At 47.7% G+C, this 19,917-nt stretch overlaps 1 protein-coding gene across 2 annotated transcripts in view; it reads right to left on the reverse strand.

The window, feature by feature from the left end:
- Nucleotides 1-3,802: 3,802 nt before the first annotated feature.
- Nucleotides 3,803-19,917, reverse strand: part of klhl22 (kelch-like family member 22) — a 61,961-nt gene continuing 45,846 nt past the window's right edge. For both annotated transcript variants that reach the window (XM_072587045.1, XM_072587044.1), the window contains exons 6-8: nt 14,373-14,565; nt 6,672-6,905; nt 3,803-6,026 (exon numbers count right to left, since the gene is read on the reverse strand). In XM_072587045.1, the coding sequence (XP_072443146.1) occupies nt 5,652-6,026; nt 6,672-6,905; nt 14,373-14,565 (802 nt within the window). In that variant the 3' untranslated portion in view covers nt 3,803-5,651. The remainder of the gene's footprint in view (nt 6,027-6,671; nt 6,906-14,372; nt 14,566-19,917) is intronic.

Consider the following 19,917-nt stretch of genomic DNA (forward strand, 5'->3'; position numbering starts at 1 on the left):
GGGAATTCCACTGATTCAGAACCCTCTGGGTGAAGAAGTTCCTTTTCAGTTCAGTCCTAAATCTGCTCCTCCTAAACTTCAGGCTATGTCCCAGTTTTAGCCCGCAGTGGAAGCATCCTCTCTACTTCTATCTTATCTATTCCCTTTATAATTTTATATGTTTCTATAAGATCCCCCCCTTATTCTTCTGAATTCCAATGAATATAATCCCAGTCTACACAGTCTCTCCTCAAAAGCCAACTCCGGAATCAACCCAGTGAACCTCATCTGCACCCTTTCTAGTGCCAGTACATCCTTTCTCAAGAAAGGAGACCAAAACTGCTGCATGCAACATAACCTCCCTGCTTTTAAACTCAATCCCTGTAACAATGAAGGACAAAATTCCATTTGCCGCCTTAATTACCTGCTGCACCTGCAGACCAACCTTCGGAGAATGTACAAGGACACCCAGGTCCCTCTGCGATGCAGCATGCTGCAATTTCATAGCATTCATGTTATACTCCTTTTTACTGTTATTCCTACCAAAATGGATGAATTCACATTTATTAACCTTGTACTCCATCTGCCAGATCTTTGCCCACTTATTTTTCAAAGTTTCACAGTCCTCTGCACATTTTGCTCTGCCACTCATCTTAGTGTCGACCACAAACTCTGGCACGCTACACGTGGTTCCCAACTTCAAATCAGCTATATAAATTGTGAATAATTGCAAACCCAACACTGATCCCTAAGGCACACCACTAGTCGCCAACCAGAAACGCACTCCCTTATCCCCACTCTTTGCTTCCAGTTAGTCAACCAATCCTCTCTCTATGCTAATACATTACCTATAATGCCTTGCATCCTTATCTTATGCAGTAACTTTTTGTGTGGCATCTTGTCAAATGCCTTTTGGAAATCTAGGTACACCACATCCGCTGGATCCCCATTCTCCACCATGCTCATAATGTCTTCATAGAATTCCAGTAGATTAGTTAAGCATGACCTGCCCTTCATGAACCCATGCTGCATCTGCTCAACAGGACAACATATCCAGATGTCTTACTATTTCTTCCTTGATAATAGATTCAAACATTTTTCCATTATAGAAGTTAAGCTAACTGGTCCATAATTTCCCTTCTTTTGCCTACTCCCTGTTTTGAATAGTAGCATCACATTGGAAAACAGCAAATCTGCTGGAACTGCCCCAGAGTCCAGTGAATTTTGGAAAATTACAAGTGCATTTGCTATTTCTCCCAACACCTCCTTTAGTATCCTGGGATGCATTTCATCTCAGTCAGGAGATTTGTTTACCTTTAGCTCTATTAGTTTGCCCAACACTAGCTCTTCTATAATAATGATTGTTTCCAGGTCCTCACCTACCTTTGTCTCTTTGTCAATCACTGGCATGTTATACATGTCCTCCACTGTGAAGACCAACACAAAATACCTGTTCAATGCCTCGGCCATTTCCTCAGATCCCATTACTAAATCCCCCTTCTCATCCTCTAAAGGACCAATGTTTACTTTCACCACTCTTTTTCATTTTATATAATTATAGAAACCTTTGTTATCTATCTTTAGATTCTGAGCTAGTTTATTCTCGTAATCTATCTTACTTTTCTTTCTAGCTCTTTTTGTGGCTTTCTGCTGACCTTTAGTTTTCCCAACCTTCTAGCTTCCCACTGGTCTTTGCCACTTTGTATGTCTTCTCTTCCAATTTGATAGCCTCCCTTATTTCCTTAGATACCCGTGGCAGACTATCCCTTTTCCTACAGTCCTTTTTCAAGTGTATATATTTTTGCTGAGCACTTTGAAAAATTGCTTTGAAATCCTCCACTGTTCATCAACCGTGACACCATAAAGCTCTTTGCTTCCAGTTTACTCCCTGTCATCCTGTTGTTTAAGCACATGACCCAGGTATTGGATTTTATCTTCACACTCTCCATCTGTATTCGACATCCAACCATACTGTGGTCACTCCTTCCAAGAGGATCCCTAACTATGATATCATTAATTATTCCGGTCTCATTATACAGGACCCGATCTAGGAGAGCTCGCTCCCTTGTCGGTTCCATTACATTGTTTTCTTGAACACTATCACAGATACATTCAATGAACTCCTCCTCAAGACTACCCTGACCGACCTGATTCAAACATAACACGCGTAGCTTAAAATCCCCCATGATAATTGATGTACCATTTTTACAGGCATTAGTTATTTTGTCGCTTATTGCCTGCCCCAATGTGATATTATTATTTGGTGGCCTATAGACTGCACCTATCAGTGACATTTTCTTCTTAGAATTTCTCATTTCCACCCAAATGGACTCAACTTTATTCTCCATAGAACCTACATCACCTCTGACCACCACCCTGATGTTGTCCTTAAATATCAGAGCTACACCACCTCCCCTACTCCCCATCTGAATGGTCTGATACCCCTGGACATTTAACTCCCAGTCATGACCATCCTGCAACAATTTCTCTGTAATAGTTATCAAATCATATTCATTCGCCATGATTTATGCTGTTAACTCATCTACCTTTTGAATGCAACAAACATTCAGGTAAAGTACCTTTATGCTAGTTTTTATATCTTCTTTATGAATTCTAACATCTCCATTAATAATATCTCCTGAGTTATCCTTCCTTATAACTTCTCTTTATAATCTGCCTTGAGTTAAACCCTCCTGCACACATACTAATCTGTTTTCCTTTCTATTTACCATCATACTTCCTTCTCGCCCATTTATTAGTTTATTAGTGACACCCTGTTTATCCTTTTTGCTGGAACATTGGTCCCAGAGTGGTTTAGGTGGAGACTGTCCCATTGGTACAGATCCCCCAGTTCCCAAACTGATGCCAACACCCCATGAAATGGAACCCTTCTTTCCTGCCATCCTCGGAGTCAGTTTGCTGCACACTCACTCTCTCTAGTCAGAATGTCCTTTCTCACATAAGGAGACCAAAACTACACACAATCCTCCAGGTGTGGTCTCACCCAAGGCCTCATTCAACTGCAGCATAACTTCCACGCTCCCAGACTGGAATTCTCTCACTATGAAGGCCAACGTGTCATTTACTTTCTTCACCGCCCGACGCACCTGAAATGCTTACTTTCAGTGACTGGTGTATAAGGTCAGTCTGGTCTCAATGCACCTCCCCCTTTTCCAATCGGTCTTCCTGCTATGAAATACGTTATTAATTTAGATATACCACTAGTATCAAGATAATATTCTGAATCAATGTAAGGATTGCAAAGATGGAGATGGAACATTCATTTAAATATAAGTTATGTTTATTGTTGCATGTATTACAGCAGAGTTACAGGTTAAAAACAAAATGAGTACTGTTTCCAATGTGTGTAATTTCAAAGCTCTGTAAAACAGAAAATAAATTTCACTCTTTGTCAATGCTCCAACAGCTTCATGATTTGAAGAATTCTATCATTTTTTTTCCCAATTATATTCATGACATCACCAGCTGATTAACCTTTGATGATATCAGAACTCCACACAATTAAGAAGCTTTTTCCAAGCAAATAACATGCATTATCAAAACACATACAGACCTCCCAACTCTTCCCAGATCCTTATAACCTTTTCTTACTGAAACTGTTCTTTACTTGAATCTCTCGTTTAGATTTTTACCAAAAATACCCTCATGTTTATCTGGTCAGATATTTCTTGATGTAAAGTCAATCCATCTGATGATGCAACAGTCAGATCACAGGTTTGGCTTGGTCTCAGGAAGATGATTCACAAATGTGTGCCTCCTCTCCCCTCCTGCCCCCCCTCCCCCCCCCCCCCCCCCCCCCCCCCCCAATAAAAGATATGAAAGAGTTGACATGTCTGCAGGGAAATAGGTAAAGCAATCTTTTGTAGGAGAGTACAACTTGGAGAAGTAAACCATGCATGAACTGTGTGCTTTGAACCCATTAAACAGGTCAATAAATTGACTTCTAGTATAATAATCACTTCATCCCCAGCCTACCTCAGCTACTTACATTTATATAGCACCTTGAATGTGGACACATATCCCAAGGCACTTTGCAGGAGCAAGGAAAGTGAATGCTGAGCTAAAGGAGCAGTTACTGTATTACGAAGATGGGAGTTATTCTAGATCTTCCAATTGTCGACCTAGGGTGAGTTAGAGAGCGGTTTTGTTTTTTTTACAATCAGGGTAGGGGGAACTAGACCTTGTCCATACTGGCGAGTACAAGTCAGCAATCTCATCATTGAGATTTGGCTGTGAAAATTGCAAGGTAATGGCAGAGAGCACCTTGGGGGATAGAAACAGTGGAACAGTGTGGAGAAAATAAAATCAATTCAATAAAGGCCTGACCTCAGAATGCTCTGAAACACTTCACAACCAAAGAAGTGCTGATGAAGTGCAAACAGTTGCCACACTGTAGGGACTCTGTTCTGTTCTACTGTTGTAATGTCAGAAGTCTAGCAGTTAAAACAGCAATGTGATAACAGTCAGATCATCAGATATTGGTTGAAGGAGCAAATATTGACCTGGATACCAGGCACACTTTAGCTCCTCTCCAAAACAGAACCATGAGATTGTTTTACTCCATGTTTACAGTGGACAATTAACAGCTGACCTGATGACAGACTGAACCTTGGTTTAAGCTCTGTCAATGCAGCACTCCCTGTATTCAGCATAAAGCACTGTGAGCAGGGCCTGGGTCCACCAGCCTCTGAATCTGGGCAAGACTGATAGCTTGGGCCTTTTTGGAGTGTGCTGTGTAGGGGAATGAGAAAGCCAAGGGAGGTGTGCAGATCCCTGGGGAGAAAAATGGAATGAATGTAATCAAAGTGAGAGTTCAGGGAGATGATTCAAATGAAAAGAGAAAACACTGGAGAAACACAGTAGGTCTAGCAGCATCTGCGGAGAGTGAGACAAGAGTCAATGTTGAGTCCAATGTCACTTCTTCAGATATTAACTGTTTCACTCCCCACAGATGCTGCCAGCCAGATTGTTTCTCCAGTATTTTCTCTTATTACTTCAGATTTCCAGCATCTGCAGTAATTTGCTTTAATTTGAGAAGATTCCAACCTTCTGTTCACAAGGCTGAACTAATCAAAGCAGTATTATTAAATGGGCATGAAAGGTGTATGTGACAGAGAGAAATGGGAGATTGATGAATTTGTTGTCTAGCTTACAGCTGGACCTCCTAATATTGAAAAAAGCAAACTGATTACATAAAGTTTCCCAATGACATAAGATATGGTACAAACTCATGCAAATCATATACTGCCAGGTATGCTATACTGAGATAGCAATTCTAAATTTGGACCTTTATATCTGACCTTAGATTAGGAAGGGTAGTGGTCGTGTCAGGATCCTGTTGTAGTCTGATGACATTCAGGTTTAGAGGCAATGGCCTCCCCAAGATCCTACAGCTTGTCAACATACACTTGTCTGCTCAAGAACAGCCACTTGGACAAGGGAACATGAGGGAAAGTGGGGAGAAACTGCCTGTTCCTGTGACACCTTTGCAATCCCCTGGCCCCTCTGCAATGCCCCAGCACAAAGCAGAACCTTCAGTAGCGAGTCTGAGAAAACAGGGAAAAGAAACAAAAACGGACAAGGCAGTTATCCACAGGATGTGCCACGTTGAGAACAGAACGTTCACCAGTCCAGCCTATTTAACCAAGTGTTCAGTCTTCACTGGAACTGAACTCCTCAAAGTCAGACAGGCCAACTACTTCGGGAAGCATGTAGGCACGGCGGCAAGCACGCTCAGAACGTTTTCGGGGAGTCTGACCCCCCCAGTCCTCCACCACCTGTCTTGGGAGGGTCAGGACACAGCAGGACATCCCAGAATTGGCACACTCAATATCTGGAGCTTGCTCCCAGCAGTGTTCTGTCACGTTGTATATGTGGACGTAGTCAGTGCGTGTGTAACGGTCGTGTGACCTCCCGCCCAGAATGTAGATTCTGTCATCCAAGACAGCCACGCCTGGTTCCCCATGACCAAAGGGCATTTCGGAAACTGTTGACCACTGGTCTCGCTCAGGGCTGTAACAGGAAACCTTTACAAACACAACAGGAAGAAAAGCATTGAAAGGGTGGTAGCAGTGTGAATAAGCAGGGCACAAACTAATAGGGTAACACTTTATCAACCACTACACAAGATACAAATGCAATTTCAAAGCAGCAATGATGCCTGGTTTCTGAGAATGGCTGGTGGTTTCAGGCAGGCTAATTGCCACAACAAAACCCAAGGCGAGTCCTGTCACAATTCACCAACAAGAACTTGAATTGATGTGGTGCCTTTAATACAGTCAAATGCCAAGAGGCACTTCACAGGCATGTTAGCAAATAAAATTTGTGGAGTATTAGGAGAAGTAGTAGAAAGGTAGGTTTTGAGGTGAGCAAGGATGTAGAGTAATGGACAAATGTAGTGAGGGAATTTGTGTTCAAGTCCCTGTGCAGTTAAAAATGGAACTGCCAATAGGTGCAGCAGTTAAAATGAAGAAGGTCCAAGAGGGCAGCAATAGGGGCCTTTCGTCATCTGTGACTTCCAGCGGAGTGCTGAGGCGTCACCATTTTGAACCTCTCTCTGCTAACGGTGTCAGATTCACATGGTGAGTGCCAGTCCTTCTCATCTATAGCATCAAGCTGATGAGGTGATGAGGAGGTTGAAACCCAAAAGCAGCAGCTCACTCAAAGCTTACCTGCATGACATCCTGCCTATACCCATTGGCATTGTTGCTGCCACCGAGGAGGTACAGCTGGCCTTGGACTGCAGCCATTCCATGCCAAGCCCTTTCCACAGGGGCACTGGCCTTCATTTCCCACTGGTTTGCCTCTGGATCGTAGCAGTGCAGCTCCTTCAAGTAACTTCTTCCACTTCTTCCACAGGCTATGTATATCTTGCCTGCATGCACTGCTCCTGCGTGTGCATACACCTAATCGAGTCCCAGAGGAATATCAAATCATTATGCAAGATTATTGATCCTTCAACAGTTTAGCACAAGAGCACTCAGAATACCAATCTCACAAGAAAAAGGAACAATGCATCACTAAACAGTACTTGCTGCAGCATCCCATCCTGTCCTGGTTTTTCTCTCCTCTGAACCAACATAACTCCTTCAAGGACTAACACCCCTTTGCCAGTTCTCTGACTAAATTCCCGGGTAACAAGTTGCCAACTGATTTGTTGTCCTCCCAAGTGTTAACCTTTACGATATATTGCAAGGTGATACCCTCCTTTGCAAAGTTAATAAAAGCAATTCCCTGAACTAAACAAAAGCATTTTTTTTTAAAATGCTAAAATAATTTGACTCCGGTAAGTCACATATTGCACTAACCGCTTCCATTTTTGAGTATTTATAGTATCTGTAAATAAATTCATTAGTTTTATCCTGAACAACAGGTGAGGGGAATCAGTGTTAACAGCAAAAGGGCCATTAGATTGCCATGAGTTGACTATTCGCAATGGACAGCTCCCATGTTTAAATGTGTATAGTACTGCAAATGTTTGACCGTTGAACATAATATGATCAAATAACACCGCTGAACATCAGCATCAAACCAGACATCTTACGTTCTAGTAACATGCCTAGCTCTGAGCCAGAACTCTCACCTGCTCCAGAAATGTGTCATTACACATCACATCTAATTGAATCAAATAACTAAAATTATTCATCTATCTTGTGTTGGACCAAAGGCTCTGTTTCCATGCTGTATATCTCTATAGCCCACCTGATTAACTGCCACGGCTCTGTGTATCATTCTGGAACTTCATGCAGGATCAAGCCCTTTCATAACCCACAAAAACTCTATCAGAGATTTCAGGAAAAAACTATGAAATCTTGGACTTTTTTGTTTGAATTTGAAAGTTTATGAATTTTGTTTAGTTTGGATATTACAGCACAGCTTCTTACTGTGTCTTTCCATTTTACTGTAACTGTTTTGTTAGTAAATAAATCCTTCATTAATGTTAACCTGAACAGGTGGTTAGCACTGCTGCCTCACAGCGCCAGAGACCCGGGTTCAATTCCCGCCTCAGGCGACTGACTGTGTGGAGTTTGCACATTCTCCCCGTGTCTGCGTGGGTTTCCTCCGGGTGCTCCGGTTTCCTCCCACAGTCCAAAAATGTGCAGGTCAGATGAATTGGCCAGGCTAAAATTGCCTGTAGTGTTAGGTGAAGGGATAAATGTAGGAGAATGGATCTGGGTGGGTAGTGGGCCAAATATGACAGTAATCATACTTCATAGGGGAATGTGGCATCATCCCATGCTGAATTTAGGGAGAGAAGATGGTATTGTGGTAATGTACCTGACCTGGTAATCTAAAGGTGCAGGCTATTTATCTGGGGATGGGAATTTAAATCACAACACTAAAGGAATTTGAATGAATCAATCTGGAAACATAAAAACGTTCATCTCAGTACACTAATTGTTGTACAAACCTGTTTTGTTCATGAATATCGTTTAAGGAAAGAAATCTGTCAGCTTTACCTGGTCTGGCTTCAATATCATTCCAGATCCACAGTAACACAGAGTCTTAAAACGTCCTTTGAAATGGCTAAGAAATTCAATTAGTTCAAGGATGGACAACCACTGCTTGCCTTTTCAGCAGCGCTCCGATCTCATGAACCCTTTGGCACGGCGTATCCGTTCACAGGGGACTCGGTATGATTATGCAAAATGGGCTCTTGGTGATGGCTAACCTATCACAAGATGAACTAAATGGAAGTGTGAAAATTACCAAGCTACAAATACAGTGGTTATGCCCAGGTGACTCTTTGTTCATCTTTGGCTTTCCTTATATTATGAAAAGTCAAAATGATCCACAGCTCTGTCACCTCAGTGCGTCAGGTCCATTCTAAGAGTTGAAATGGGAAGTGGAGTTTCTTAGGTAAAAACAATGACTACAGATGCTGAAGCCAGACGCCAACTCGAGGACACCTCTTCCTACCACCCCTTCCAACCTCATAGTCTGGGAACCCCGCACTGCCCGGTTCTACCTCCTTCCCAAGATCCACAAGCCTGACCACCCTGGCCGACCCATTGTCTCAGCATGCTCCTGCCCCACTGAACTCATCTCTACCTACCTCGACACTGTCCTATCCCCTTTGTCCAGAAACTCCCCACATACGTTCGAGACACCACCCACGCCCTCCAACTCTTCCAAGACTTCCGTTTCCCCGGCCCCCAACGCCTCATCTTCACCATGGATATCCAATCCCTCTACACCTCCATCCGCCATGACCAGGGCCTCCAAGCCCTCCATTTTTTCCTCTCCAGACGTCCCCAACAGTACCCTTCCACCAACACTCTCATTCGTTTGGCCGAACTGGTCCTCACCCGGAACAATTTCTCCTTCGAATCCTCCCACATCCTCCAGACCAAAGGGGTAGCCATGGGCACACGTATGGGCCCCAGCTATGCCTGTCTCTTTGTTGGCTACGTAGAGCAGTTGATCTTCCGTAATTACACCGGCACCACTCCCCACCTCTTCCTCCGCTACATTGATGACTGCATTGGCGCCACCTCGTGCTCCCGCGAGGAGGTTGAGCAATTCATCAACTTCACCAACACATTTCACCCTGACCTTAAATTTACCTGGACCATCTCTGACACCTCCCTCCCCTTCCTGGACCTCTCCATCTCCATTAATGACGACTGACTTGACACCGACATTTTTTACAAACCCACCGACTCCCACAACTACCTGGATTACACCTCTTCCCACCCTACCTCCTGCAAAAATGCCATCCCGTATTCCCAATTTCTCCGCCTCCGCCGTATCTGCTCCCAGGAGGACCAGTTCCACCATAGGACACACCAGATGGCCTCCTTCTTTAGAGACCGCAATTTCCCTTCCCACGTGGTTAAAGATGCCCTCCAACGCATCTCGTCTACATCCCGCACCTCCGCCCTCAGACCGCACCCCTCCAACCATAACAAGGATAGAACGCCCCTGGTGCTCACCTTCCACCCTACAAACCTTCGCATAAACCAAATCATCCGCCAACATTTCCGCCACCTCCAAACAGACCCCACCACCAGGGATATATTTCCCTCCCCACCCCTTTTCGCCTTTCGCAAAGACTGTTCCCTCTGTGACTACCTGGTCAGGTCAACACCCCCCAACAACCCACCCTCCCATTCTGGCACTTTCCCCTGCCACCGCAGGAATTGCAAAACCTGCGCCCACACCTCCTCCCTCACCTCCATCCAAGGCCCTAAAGGAGCCTTCCACATCCATCAAAGTTTTACTTGCACATCCACTAATATCATTTATTGTATCCGTTGCTCCCGATGTGGTCTCCTCTACATTGGGGAGACTGGATGCCTCCTCGTGGAGCGCTTTAGGGAACATCTCCGGGACACCCGCACCAATCAACCACACCGCCCCGTGGCCCAACATTTCAACTCCCCCTCCCACTCTGCCGAGGACATGGAGGTCCTGGGCCTCCTTCACTGCTGCTCCCTCACCACCAGACGCCTGGAAGAAGAACGCCTCATCTTCCACCTCGGAACACTTCAACCCCAGGGCATCAATGTGGACTTCAACAGTTGCCTCATTTCCCCTTCCTCCACCTCACCCTAGTTCCAAACTTCCAGTTCAGCACTGTCCCCGTGACTTGTCTGACCTGCCTATCTTCTTTTCCACCTATCCACTCCACCCTCTCCTCCTTGACCTATCACCTTCATCTCCTCCCCCACTCACCCATTGTACTCTATGCTACTCTCTCCCCACCCCCACCCTCCTCTAGCTTATCTCTCCACCCTTCAGGCTCTCTGCCTTTATTCCTGATGAAGGGCTTTTGCCCGAAACGTCGATTTTACTGCTCCTTGGATGCTGCCTGAACTGCTGTGCTTTTCCAGCACCACTAATCCAGGAAGTGGTGTTTCTTGTCAGGGGAACAAACAACAGATTCAGAGATCATGACACAGCAGGAACTGGCCACTCGGCTCACAGAATCTTTCAAAAAGCAGTCCAATTATTCCCACTCGTTCTGCATATCCATATGACTCTGCATTCCTACATGTATTTAATTTCCTTTTGAATATTACCATATAGCCACTACTCTGTCTAGCAATGCATTCCAAATCCTAGTCACTGCACACACCATTTTCACTTTTAATAATTTAACCTCAGGTTCTTTTAACAATTATGGTTCATCTCTAACTTCTTAAAATTGATCCAATGTACTTTGGAAACGGTTTACTTTCATGACTTTAAACATTTCTTTTCTTATAAGACCATAAGACATAGGAGTGGAAGTAAGGCCATTCGGCCCATTGAGTCCACTCTGCCATTCAATCATAACAGCGCTCCGTGGCAATGAATTCCACAGGCCCACTACTCTCTGGCTGAAGAAATGTCTCCTCATTTCTGTTCTAAATTGACCCCCTCTAATTCTAAAGCTGTGCCCACGGGTCCTAGTCTTCCCGCCTATAGGAAACAAATTCCCAGCGTCCACCCTTTCGAGGAGAAAGTGAGGACTGTAGATGCTGGAGATCAGAGCTGAAAATGTGGTGCTGGAAAAGCGCAGCAGGTCAGGCAGCATCCAAGGAGCAGGAGAATCGACGTTTCGGGCATCAGCCCTTCTTCAGGCTCATGCCCGAAACATTGATTCTCCTGCTCCTTGGATGATGCCTGACCTGCTGCGCTTTTCCAGCACCACATTTTCAGCTCCACCCTTTCTAAGCCATGCATCTCCTCTATGGAGAGCAATCCTAGCTTCTCCAGTCTTGTAGGATTCTGTTATTTTTCAATAATTAATCATTTTGACTTGTTTAAGCAAGTGAGGAATTACATTTTATTTTGTTGGATTACAGTTCATTGTAAAACCTGGTCTATAAGGAAAATAATTATATGGCTCAAATCAAAAGTAACGTTAAGATGTTATGGCTGGTTGTGATTAAAGCTAATGTAAGTTTAGGCTGACAACTAATCAGAACACTTGAGATGAAATGCTTTTACTCGGGACACAGCTGTATTTTAAGTTGGTTTTGTTTGGCAAGTTGAAGTACGTAACAGGCCTATGTATATTTGTTACTATGAGATGACACTACATCATCTTACACAGTTACAGGATTGATAAACCTATGGTATTAATCATCTAAAGAGGGATATGCTGCTACCAAAGGAATGAGCTTACAAATTGATTGCCAAGTCAAAGAGTGCAGCAAGGAACATTCAGAGGTGATGTCCTAACATTAAGAAACCAATCAGGAATTAGGCAGACACTATCTAACAATTCAAGGTTGATCATGAACTATGCATGCATTATAAGCCAATTTGACTTCAGGATGTCAAATTGATGTTGAAGGGGGGTGTAGTGACTAGCAGGGGTTAATTATTGCTGTTTCTTAGTGGTTCGGCGCACAAGAAAGGAAGCCTGAAGGCAGACAGAGAACTACAGTCACCAGAAGACAACAAGAGACTCAGGCCCAGTCAACCCATGTCACAAAATGGTATCCTGAAGTAGATTAACTGGAAACCATCATTTTTTAAATTAAGTACTATTTATCACTTGCTGTGATAAACTTCATAAATTCTGTAAAACATGTCTAAGTATGTTTATACAAAACATAACTATGGATAATGGGGATCTGAAACAAAAACAACATTGGTAGAAAAACCAGGTCAGGCAGCACCTGTGAGGAGAAAACAGTTAATGTTTTGAGTCCCATGCCTCTTCATCAGAATTGATAACAGCTGGGAGAAAGGGGCATTTACTGGGGAGGTGGGGTTAGCAGATCGATCCAGACAGAGCCAGCCAGCCAGAGAGAGATATATGAAAAGGATAGGCAGACAGGGGATAGCTGATAGCTTGTGCTGACCTTCATGGGAGTGCCGCAGCAAGCCTGAGATACAGATGCCTCTGTGGGAACAGGGGAGTATGTTCAAGTGAGTGGCAATTGGAAGCTCAGTGTCATTTTTACAGACGAATGTAGGTGTTCTGCAAAGTCTACATTTTGTCTCCCCAACGTAGAGGGAGCACATTATGAGCAGTGAATACAGTAGACTAGATTGAATGATGAAGTATAGGCAACCATCACCTTAGACAGGAAAGCAGAAACTGGTAAACAGGTAAGTGTTCCACTTTTTGTGGTCGCAGGGGAAGGTGCGAAGGGGCTGGGGGAATGTTTTGGGAGTGAGGGAGGAGTGGACCAGGGTGTCCAGAAGGGAATGGTCCCTGCAGAATATTGATAAGGAATATTAGGAAAATGTGTCTGGTGGTGACATCCCGCTAGGGGTGACGGAAATGGCAACGTCTGGTCCTTTGGAGGTGGATGCTGTTGGGGTGTTAAATGAAAACAAAGGGGACCCTATCGTGATTGTGGGGGGGGAAGAGAAAGGGTGAGGGCTGAAGTCCTGGAGATGGATTGGACAAGGTTAAAGGCCCCGTCGATCACAGTAGTGGGGAGGAAAAAAGTAGACATTTCTGAGGCTCCTCTTGTGGAAGGGAGCATCATCTAAACAGGTGTGACAAAGATGGAGATAACTGGGAGAAGGCGATGGGAGTCCTGACAGGAAGCCAGGTCTGAGAATGTATAGTCGAGATGACTGTGGGAGGCGGTGGGTTTGTAATGGATGTACAAATATATGTGGATCTGGAATGGGTTTTATAACCACTCAGGGCCAGTAAACTTTTAGACCGCTTTCTCAAACTCAGTCTAATAATTGTAATTTGCTCAGGTGTTACCTTTACAGATACAGTGAACCGACATGTTCTCTCCAACTGACTGTGATTCCTCATCCCTGGAACTATTTCAGTAAATCTCAAAGCATATCTGTGCATCCTAAAGTGTGGTGCAGTGCCCAAAACTGGTCAGTACTTCAACTGCAGCCAAGGAGGTTTTTAGACAGGTTTAACAGATCTTCCTGCCTTTTGTAGTCCCTGCTTCTATTTACAAAGCCAAGGATCCTACATGTTTCATTCACTTGTACATAAACATCTCTGCACCTCCCACAGTTTCATGCTTTGTTACAATTGTATGTTGAAAGGTATGATATAAAGATACTTGTTGTTCTACCATTTAGTTGATATTGTCTCTTATCCTTTCTACTAAGACATATTATCTCACACTTCTGTGTTGAAAGCACAAGTGATTCTTAGAATTCTCATCAAATATAAACAGCCCTGGAGGTCAGTCAGATGGAGAACTTTCAATCCACAGTACATAACCCTAATAACTGTTTGCTATACACCTCCTCCTGGCCTGCTCCTGCACATCCCCTCCCATCGGTGCTTGTGATGCCCTGCACTGCTGGGTGACCAGAAGAACAACAGTCTGTCCCACTTTACAAAGAATGGAGGGTGAATGGTGGACAGAAAGATAATGGTGATTTCACCTTGAACTGACCAGATGTGAAGCTGCAAACACTTGTCAGAGTGCAATGACACGTACCTCTTTTTCCAGTGGTGCCACGTATTCCCAACTATTTAAGCGGGGGTCATAACGCTCCACCACGTTTAACTCCTGGTGATAGTCTCGGCCTCCTATGGCGTACAGGTACTCGCCGACCACACACACACAATGGTCAGCATGTGGCTGCTGCAGTGACTGGATCCGAGTCCACCTATTGTGCCGTGGGTCATACCTTCAAACACGAGATAAAGTCATCAAATTCTCAGTGCACTAAATTCTCACCACAGTGGCCAACTCCTCACACTCCACTTCAACAACAGGAAAGCCACAAAGTAGCAGCCGACAACACCACCCCATCCCAAGGTAAACAGCACACTCCTTCAAAATCACTTGATTAATGCAGAAATCAACACGTAGCACAGAAATACTTGGAAAAGACACGTGAAGAACGACATCAAGGGAGAAATACATTTTTGAATTTGGTGCTGATGCTAAAAATACAAAAAAGGACACAATTCCTTTCCTGAAAACTCAACTAATGCTGGAGTATTAATATACTATACCATTATATAACACAAGGAAATTCCAATCGCCTGCTTCCTTATCTGGGAAGCCTCATCTTGCACAGTCTGGACAGGCACACAGAAGAATGAATGTTTCCCATTGGTTCAACGAAAGGAATATCATGACATTAGATTAAAATCAGCCACATATTTGAGCCACAATACAGCATGAGAGGGGTCACTGCACACAGACCCTGCTCCCCGTGATACAGGAGAGAGGGGAGTGGGGTCACTGTACACAGACCCTGCTCCCCGTGATACAGGAGAGAGGGGAGAGGGGTCACTGTACACAGACCCTGCTCCCCGTGATACAGGAGAGAGGGGAGAGGGGTCACTGTACACAGACCCTGCTCCCCGTGATACAGGAGAGAGGGGTCACTGTACACAGACCCTGATCCCCGTGATACAGGAGAGAGTGGAGAGGGGTCACTGTACACAGACCCTGCTCCCCGTGATACAGGAGAGAGGGGAGAGGGGTCACTGTACACAGACCCTGCTCCCCGTGATACAGGAGAGAGGGGAGAGGGGTCACTGTACACAGACCCTGCTCCCCGTGATACAGGAGAGAGGGGAGTGGGGTCACTGTACACAGACCCTGATCCCCGTGATACAGGAGAGAGGGGAGAGGGGTCACTGTACACAGACCCTGCTCCCCGTGATACAGGAGAGAGGGGAGAGGGGTCACTGTACACAGACCCTGCTCCCCGTGATACAGGAGAGAGGGGAGAGGGGTCACTGTACACAGACCCTGATCCCCGTGATACAGGAGAGAGGGGAGAGGGGTCACTGTACACAGACCCTGATCCCCGTGATACAGGAGAGAGGGGAGAGGGGTCACTGTACACAGACCCTGATCCCCGTGATACAGGAGAGAGGGGAGAGGGGTCACTGTACACAGACCCTGATCCCCGTGATACAGGAGAGAGGGGAGAGGGGTCACTGTACACAGACCCTGATCCCCGTGATACAGGAGAGAGGGGAGAGGGGTCACTGTACACAGACCCTGAACCCCGTGATACAGGAGAGAGGGGTCACTGTACACAGACCCTGATCCCCGTGATACAGGAGAGAGGGGTCACTGTACACAGACCCTGATCCCCGTGATACAGGAGAGAGGGGAGAGGGGTCACTGTACACAGACCCTGATCCCCGTGATACAGGAGAGAGGGGAGAGGGGTCACTGTACACAGACCCTGATCCCCGTGATACAGGAGAGAGGGGAGAGGGGTCACTGTACACAGACCCTGATCCCCGTGATACAGGAGAGAGGGGAGTGGGGTCACTGTACACAGACCCTGATCCCCGTGATACAGGAGAGAGGGGAGAGGGGTCACTGTACACAGACCCTGCTCCCCGTGATACAGGAGAGAGGGGAGAGGGGTCACTGTGCACAGACCCTGATCCCCGTGATACAGGAGAGAGGGGAGAGGGGTCACTGTACACAGACCCTGATCCCCGTGATACAGGAGAGAGGGGTCACTGTACACAGACCCTGATCCCCGTGATACAGGAGAGAGGGGAGAGGGGTCACTGTACACAGACCCTGATCCCCGTGATACAGGAGAGAGGGGAGAGGGGTCACTGTACACAGACCCTGATCCCCGTGATACAGGAGAGAGGGGAGAGGGGTCACCGTACACAGACCCTGCTCCCTGTGATACAGGAGAGAGGGGAGAGGGGTCACTGTACACAGACTCTGATCCCCGTGATACAGGAGAGAGGGGAGAGGGGTCACTGTACACAGACCCTGATCCCCGTGATACAGGAGAGAGGGGAGAGGGGTCACTGTACACAGACCCTGATCCCCGTGATACAGGAGAGAGGGGAGAGGGGTCACCGTACACAGACCCTGCTCCCCGTGATACAGGAGAGAGGGGTCACTGTACACAGACCCTGATCCCCGTGATACAGGAGAGAGGGGAGAGGGGTCACTGTACACAGACCCTGATCCCCGTGATACAGGAGAGAGGGGAGAGGGGTCACTGTACATAGACCCTGATCCCCGTGATACAGGAGAGAGGGGTCACTGTACACAGACCCTGCTCCCCGTGATACAGGAGAGAGGGGTCACTGTACACAGACCCTGCTCCCCGTGATACAGGAGAGAGGGGAGTGGGGTCACTGTACACAGACCCTGCTCCCCGTGATACAGGAGAGAGGGGAGAGGGGTCACCGTACACAGACCCTGCTCCCCGTGATACAGGAGAGAGGGGTCACTGTACACAGACCCTGCTCCCCGTGATACAGGAGAGAGGGGTCACTGTACACAGACCCTGCTCCCCGTGATACAGGAGAGAGGGGCGTGGGGTCACTGTACACAGACCCTGCTCCCCGTGATACAGGAGAGAGGGGAGAGGGGTCACTGTACACAGACCCTGATCCCCGTGATACAGGAGAGAGGGGAGTGGGGTCACTGTACACAGACCCTGATCCCCGTGATACAGGAGAGAGGGGAGAGGGGTCACTGTACACAGACCCTGATCCCCGTGATACAGGAGAGAGGGGAGCGGGGTCACCGTACACAGACCCTGATCCCCGTGATACAGGAGAGAGGGGAGAGGGGTCACTGTACACAGACCCTGATCCCCGTGATACAGGAGAGAGGGGAGAGGGTTCACTGTACACAGACCCTGCTCCCCGTGATACAGGAGAGAGGGGTCACTGTACACAGACCCTGATCCCCGTGATACAGGAGAGAGGGGAGTGGGGTCACTGTACACAGACCCTGATCCCCGTGATACAGGAGAGAGGGGAGTGGGGTCACTGTACACAGACCCTGATCCCCGTGATACAGGAGAGAGGGGAGAGGGGTCACTGTACACAGACCCTGATCCCTGTGATACAGGAGAGAGGGGAGAGGGGTCACTGTACACAGACCCTGATCCCCGTGATACAGGAGAGAGGGGAGTGGGGTCACTGTACACAGACCCTGATCCCCGTGATACAGGAGAGAGGGGAGAGGGGTCACCGTACACAGACCCTGATCCCCGTGATACAGGAGAGAGGGGAGTGGGGTCACTGTACACAGACCCTGCTCCCCGTGATACAGGAGAGAGGGGTCACTGTACACAGACCCTGCTCCCCGTGATACAGGAGAGAGGGGAGAGGGGTCACTGTACACAGACCCTGATCCCCGTGATACAGGAGAGAGGGGAGAGGGGTCACTGTACACAGACCCTGCTCCCCGTGATACAGGAGAGAGGGGTCACTGTACACAGACCCTGATCCCCGTGATACAGGAGAGAGGGGAGAGGGGTCACTGTACACAGACCCTGCTCCCCGTGATACAGGAGAGAGGGGAGAGGGGTCACTGTACACAGACCCTGATCCCCGTGATACAGGAGAGAGGGGAGAGGGGTCACTGTACACAGACCCTGATCCCCGTGATACAGGAGAGAGGGGAGAGGGGTCACTGTACACAGACCCTGATCCCCGTGATACAGGAGAAAGGGGTCACTGTACACAGACCCTGATCCCCGTGATACAGGAGAGAGGGGTCACTGTACACAGACCCTGATCCCCGTGATACAGGAGAGAGGGGAGAGGGGTCACTGTACACAGACCCTGCTCCCCGTGATACAGGAGAGAGGGGAGAGGGATCACTGTACACAGACCCTGATCCCCGTGATACAGGAGAGAGGGGTCACTGTACACAGACCCTGATCCCCGTGATACAGGAGAGAGGGGTCACTGTACACAGACCCTGCTCCCCGTGATACAGGAGAGAGGGGAGAGGGGTCACTGTACACAGACCCTGCTCCCCGTGCTACAGGAGAGAGGGGAGAGGGGTCACTGTACACAGACCCTGCTCCCCGTGATACAGGAGAGAGGGGTCACTGTACACAGACCCTGATCCCCGTTATACAGGAGAGAGGGGAGAGGGGTCACTGTACACAGACCCTGATCCCCGTGATACAGGAGAGAGGGGTCACTGTACACAGACCCTGATCCCCGTGATACAGGAGAGAGTGGAGAGGGGTCACTGTACATAGACCCTGATCCCCGTGATACAGGAGAGAGGGGTCACCGTACACAGACCCTGCTCCCCGTGATACAGGAGAGAGGGGAGAGGGGTCACTGTACACAGACCCTGATCCCCGTGATACAGGAGAGAGGGGAGAGGGGTCACTGTACACAGACCCTGATCCCCGTGATACAGGAGAGAGGGGAGAGGGGTCACTGTACACAGACCCTGATCCCCGTGATACCGGAGAGAGGGGAGAGGGGTCACTGTACACAGACCCTGATCCCCGTGATACAGGAGAGAGGGGTCACTGTACACAGACCCTGATCCCCGTGATACAGGAGAGAGGGGTCACTGTACACAGACCCTGATCCCCGTGATACAGGAGAGAGGGGAGAGGGGTCACTGTACACAGACCCTGCTCCCCGTGATACAGGAGAGAGGGGAGAGGGGTCACTGTACACAGACCCTGATCCCCGTGATACAGGAGAGAGGGGAGAGGGGTCACTGTACAAAGACCCTGATCCCCGTGATACAGGAGAGAGGGGAGAGGGGTGACTGTACACAGACCCTGATCCCCGTGATACAGGAGAGAGGGGTCACTGTACACAGACCCTGCTCCCCGTGATACAGGAGAGAGGGGTAACTGTACACAGACCCTGATCCCCGTGATACAGGAGAGAGGGGTAACTGTACACAGACCCTGATCCCCGTGATACAGGAGAGAGGGGAGAGGGGTCACTGTACACAGACCCTGCTCCCCGTGATACAGGAGAGAGGGGAGAGGGGTCACTGTACACAGACCCTGCTCCCCGTGATACAGGAGAGAGGGGAGAGGGGTCACTGTACACAGACCCTGATCCCCGTGATACAGGAGAGAGGGGTAACTGTACACAGACCCTGATCCCCGTGATACAGGAGAGAGGGGTCACTGTACACAGACCCTGATCCCCGTGATACAGGAGAGAGGGGTCACTGTACACAGACCCTGCTCCCCGTGATACAGGAGAGAGGGGAGAGGGGTCACTGTACACAGACCCTGATCCCCGTGATACAG

This window comes from Chiloscyllium punctatum, chromosome 17 (genome assembly GCF_047496795.1).
Source record: "Chiloscyllium punctatum isolate Juve2018m chromosome 17, sChiPun1.3, whole genome shotgun sequence".
Classification (NCBI taxonomy): Eukaryota; Metazoa; Chordata; class Chondrichthyes; order Orectolobiformes; family Hemiscylliidae; genus Chiloscyllium; species Chiloscyllium punctatum.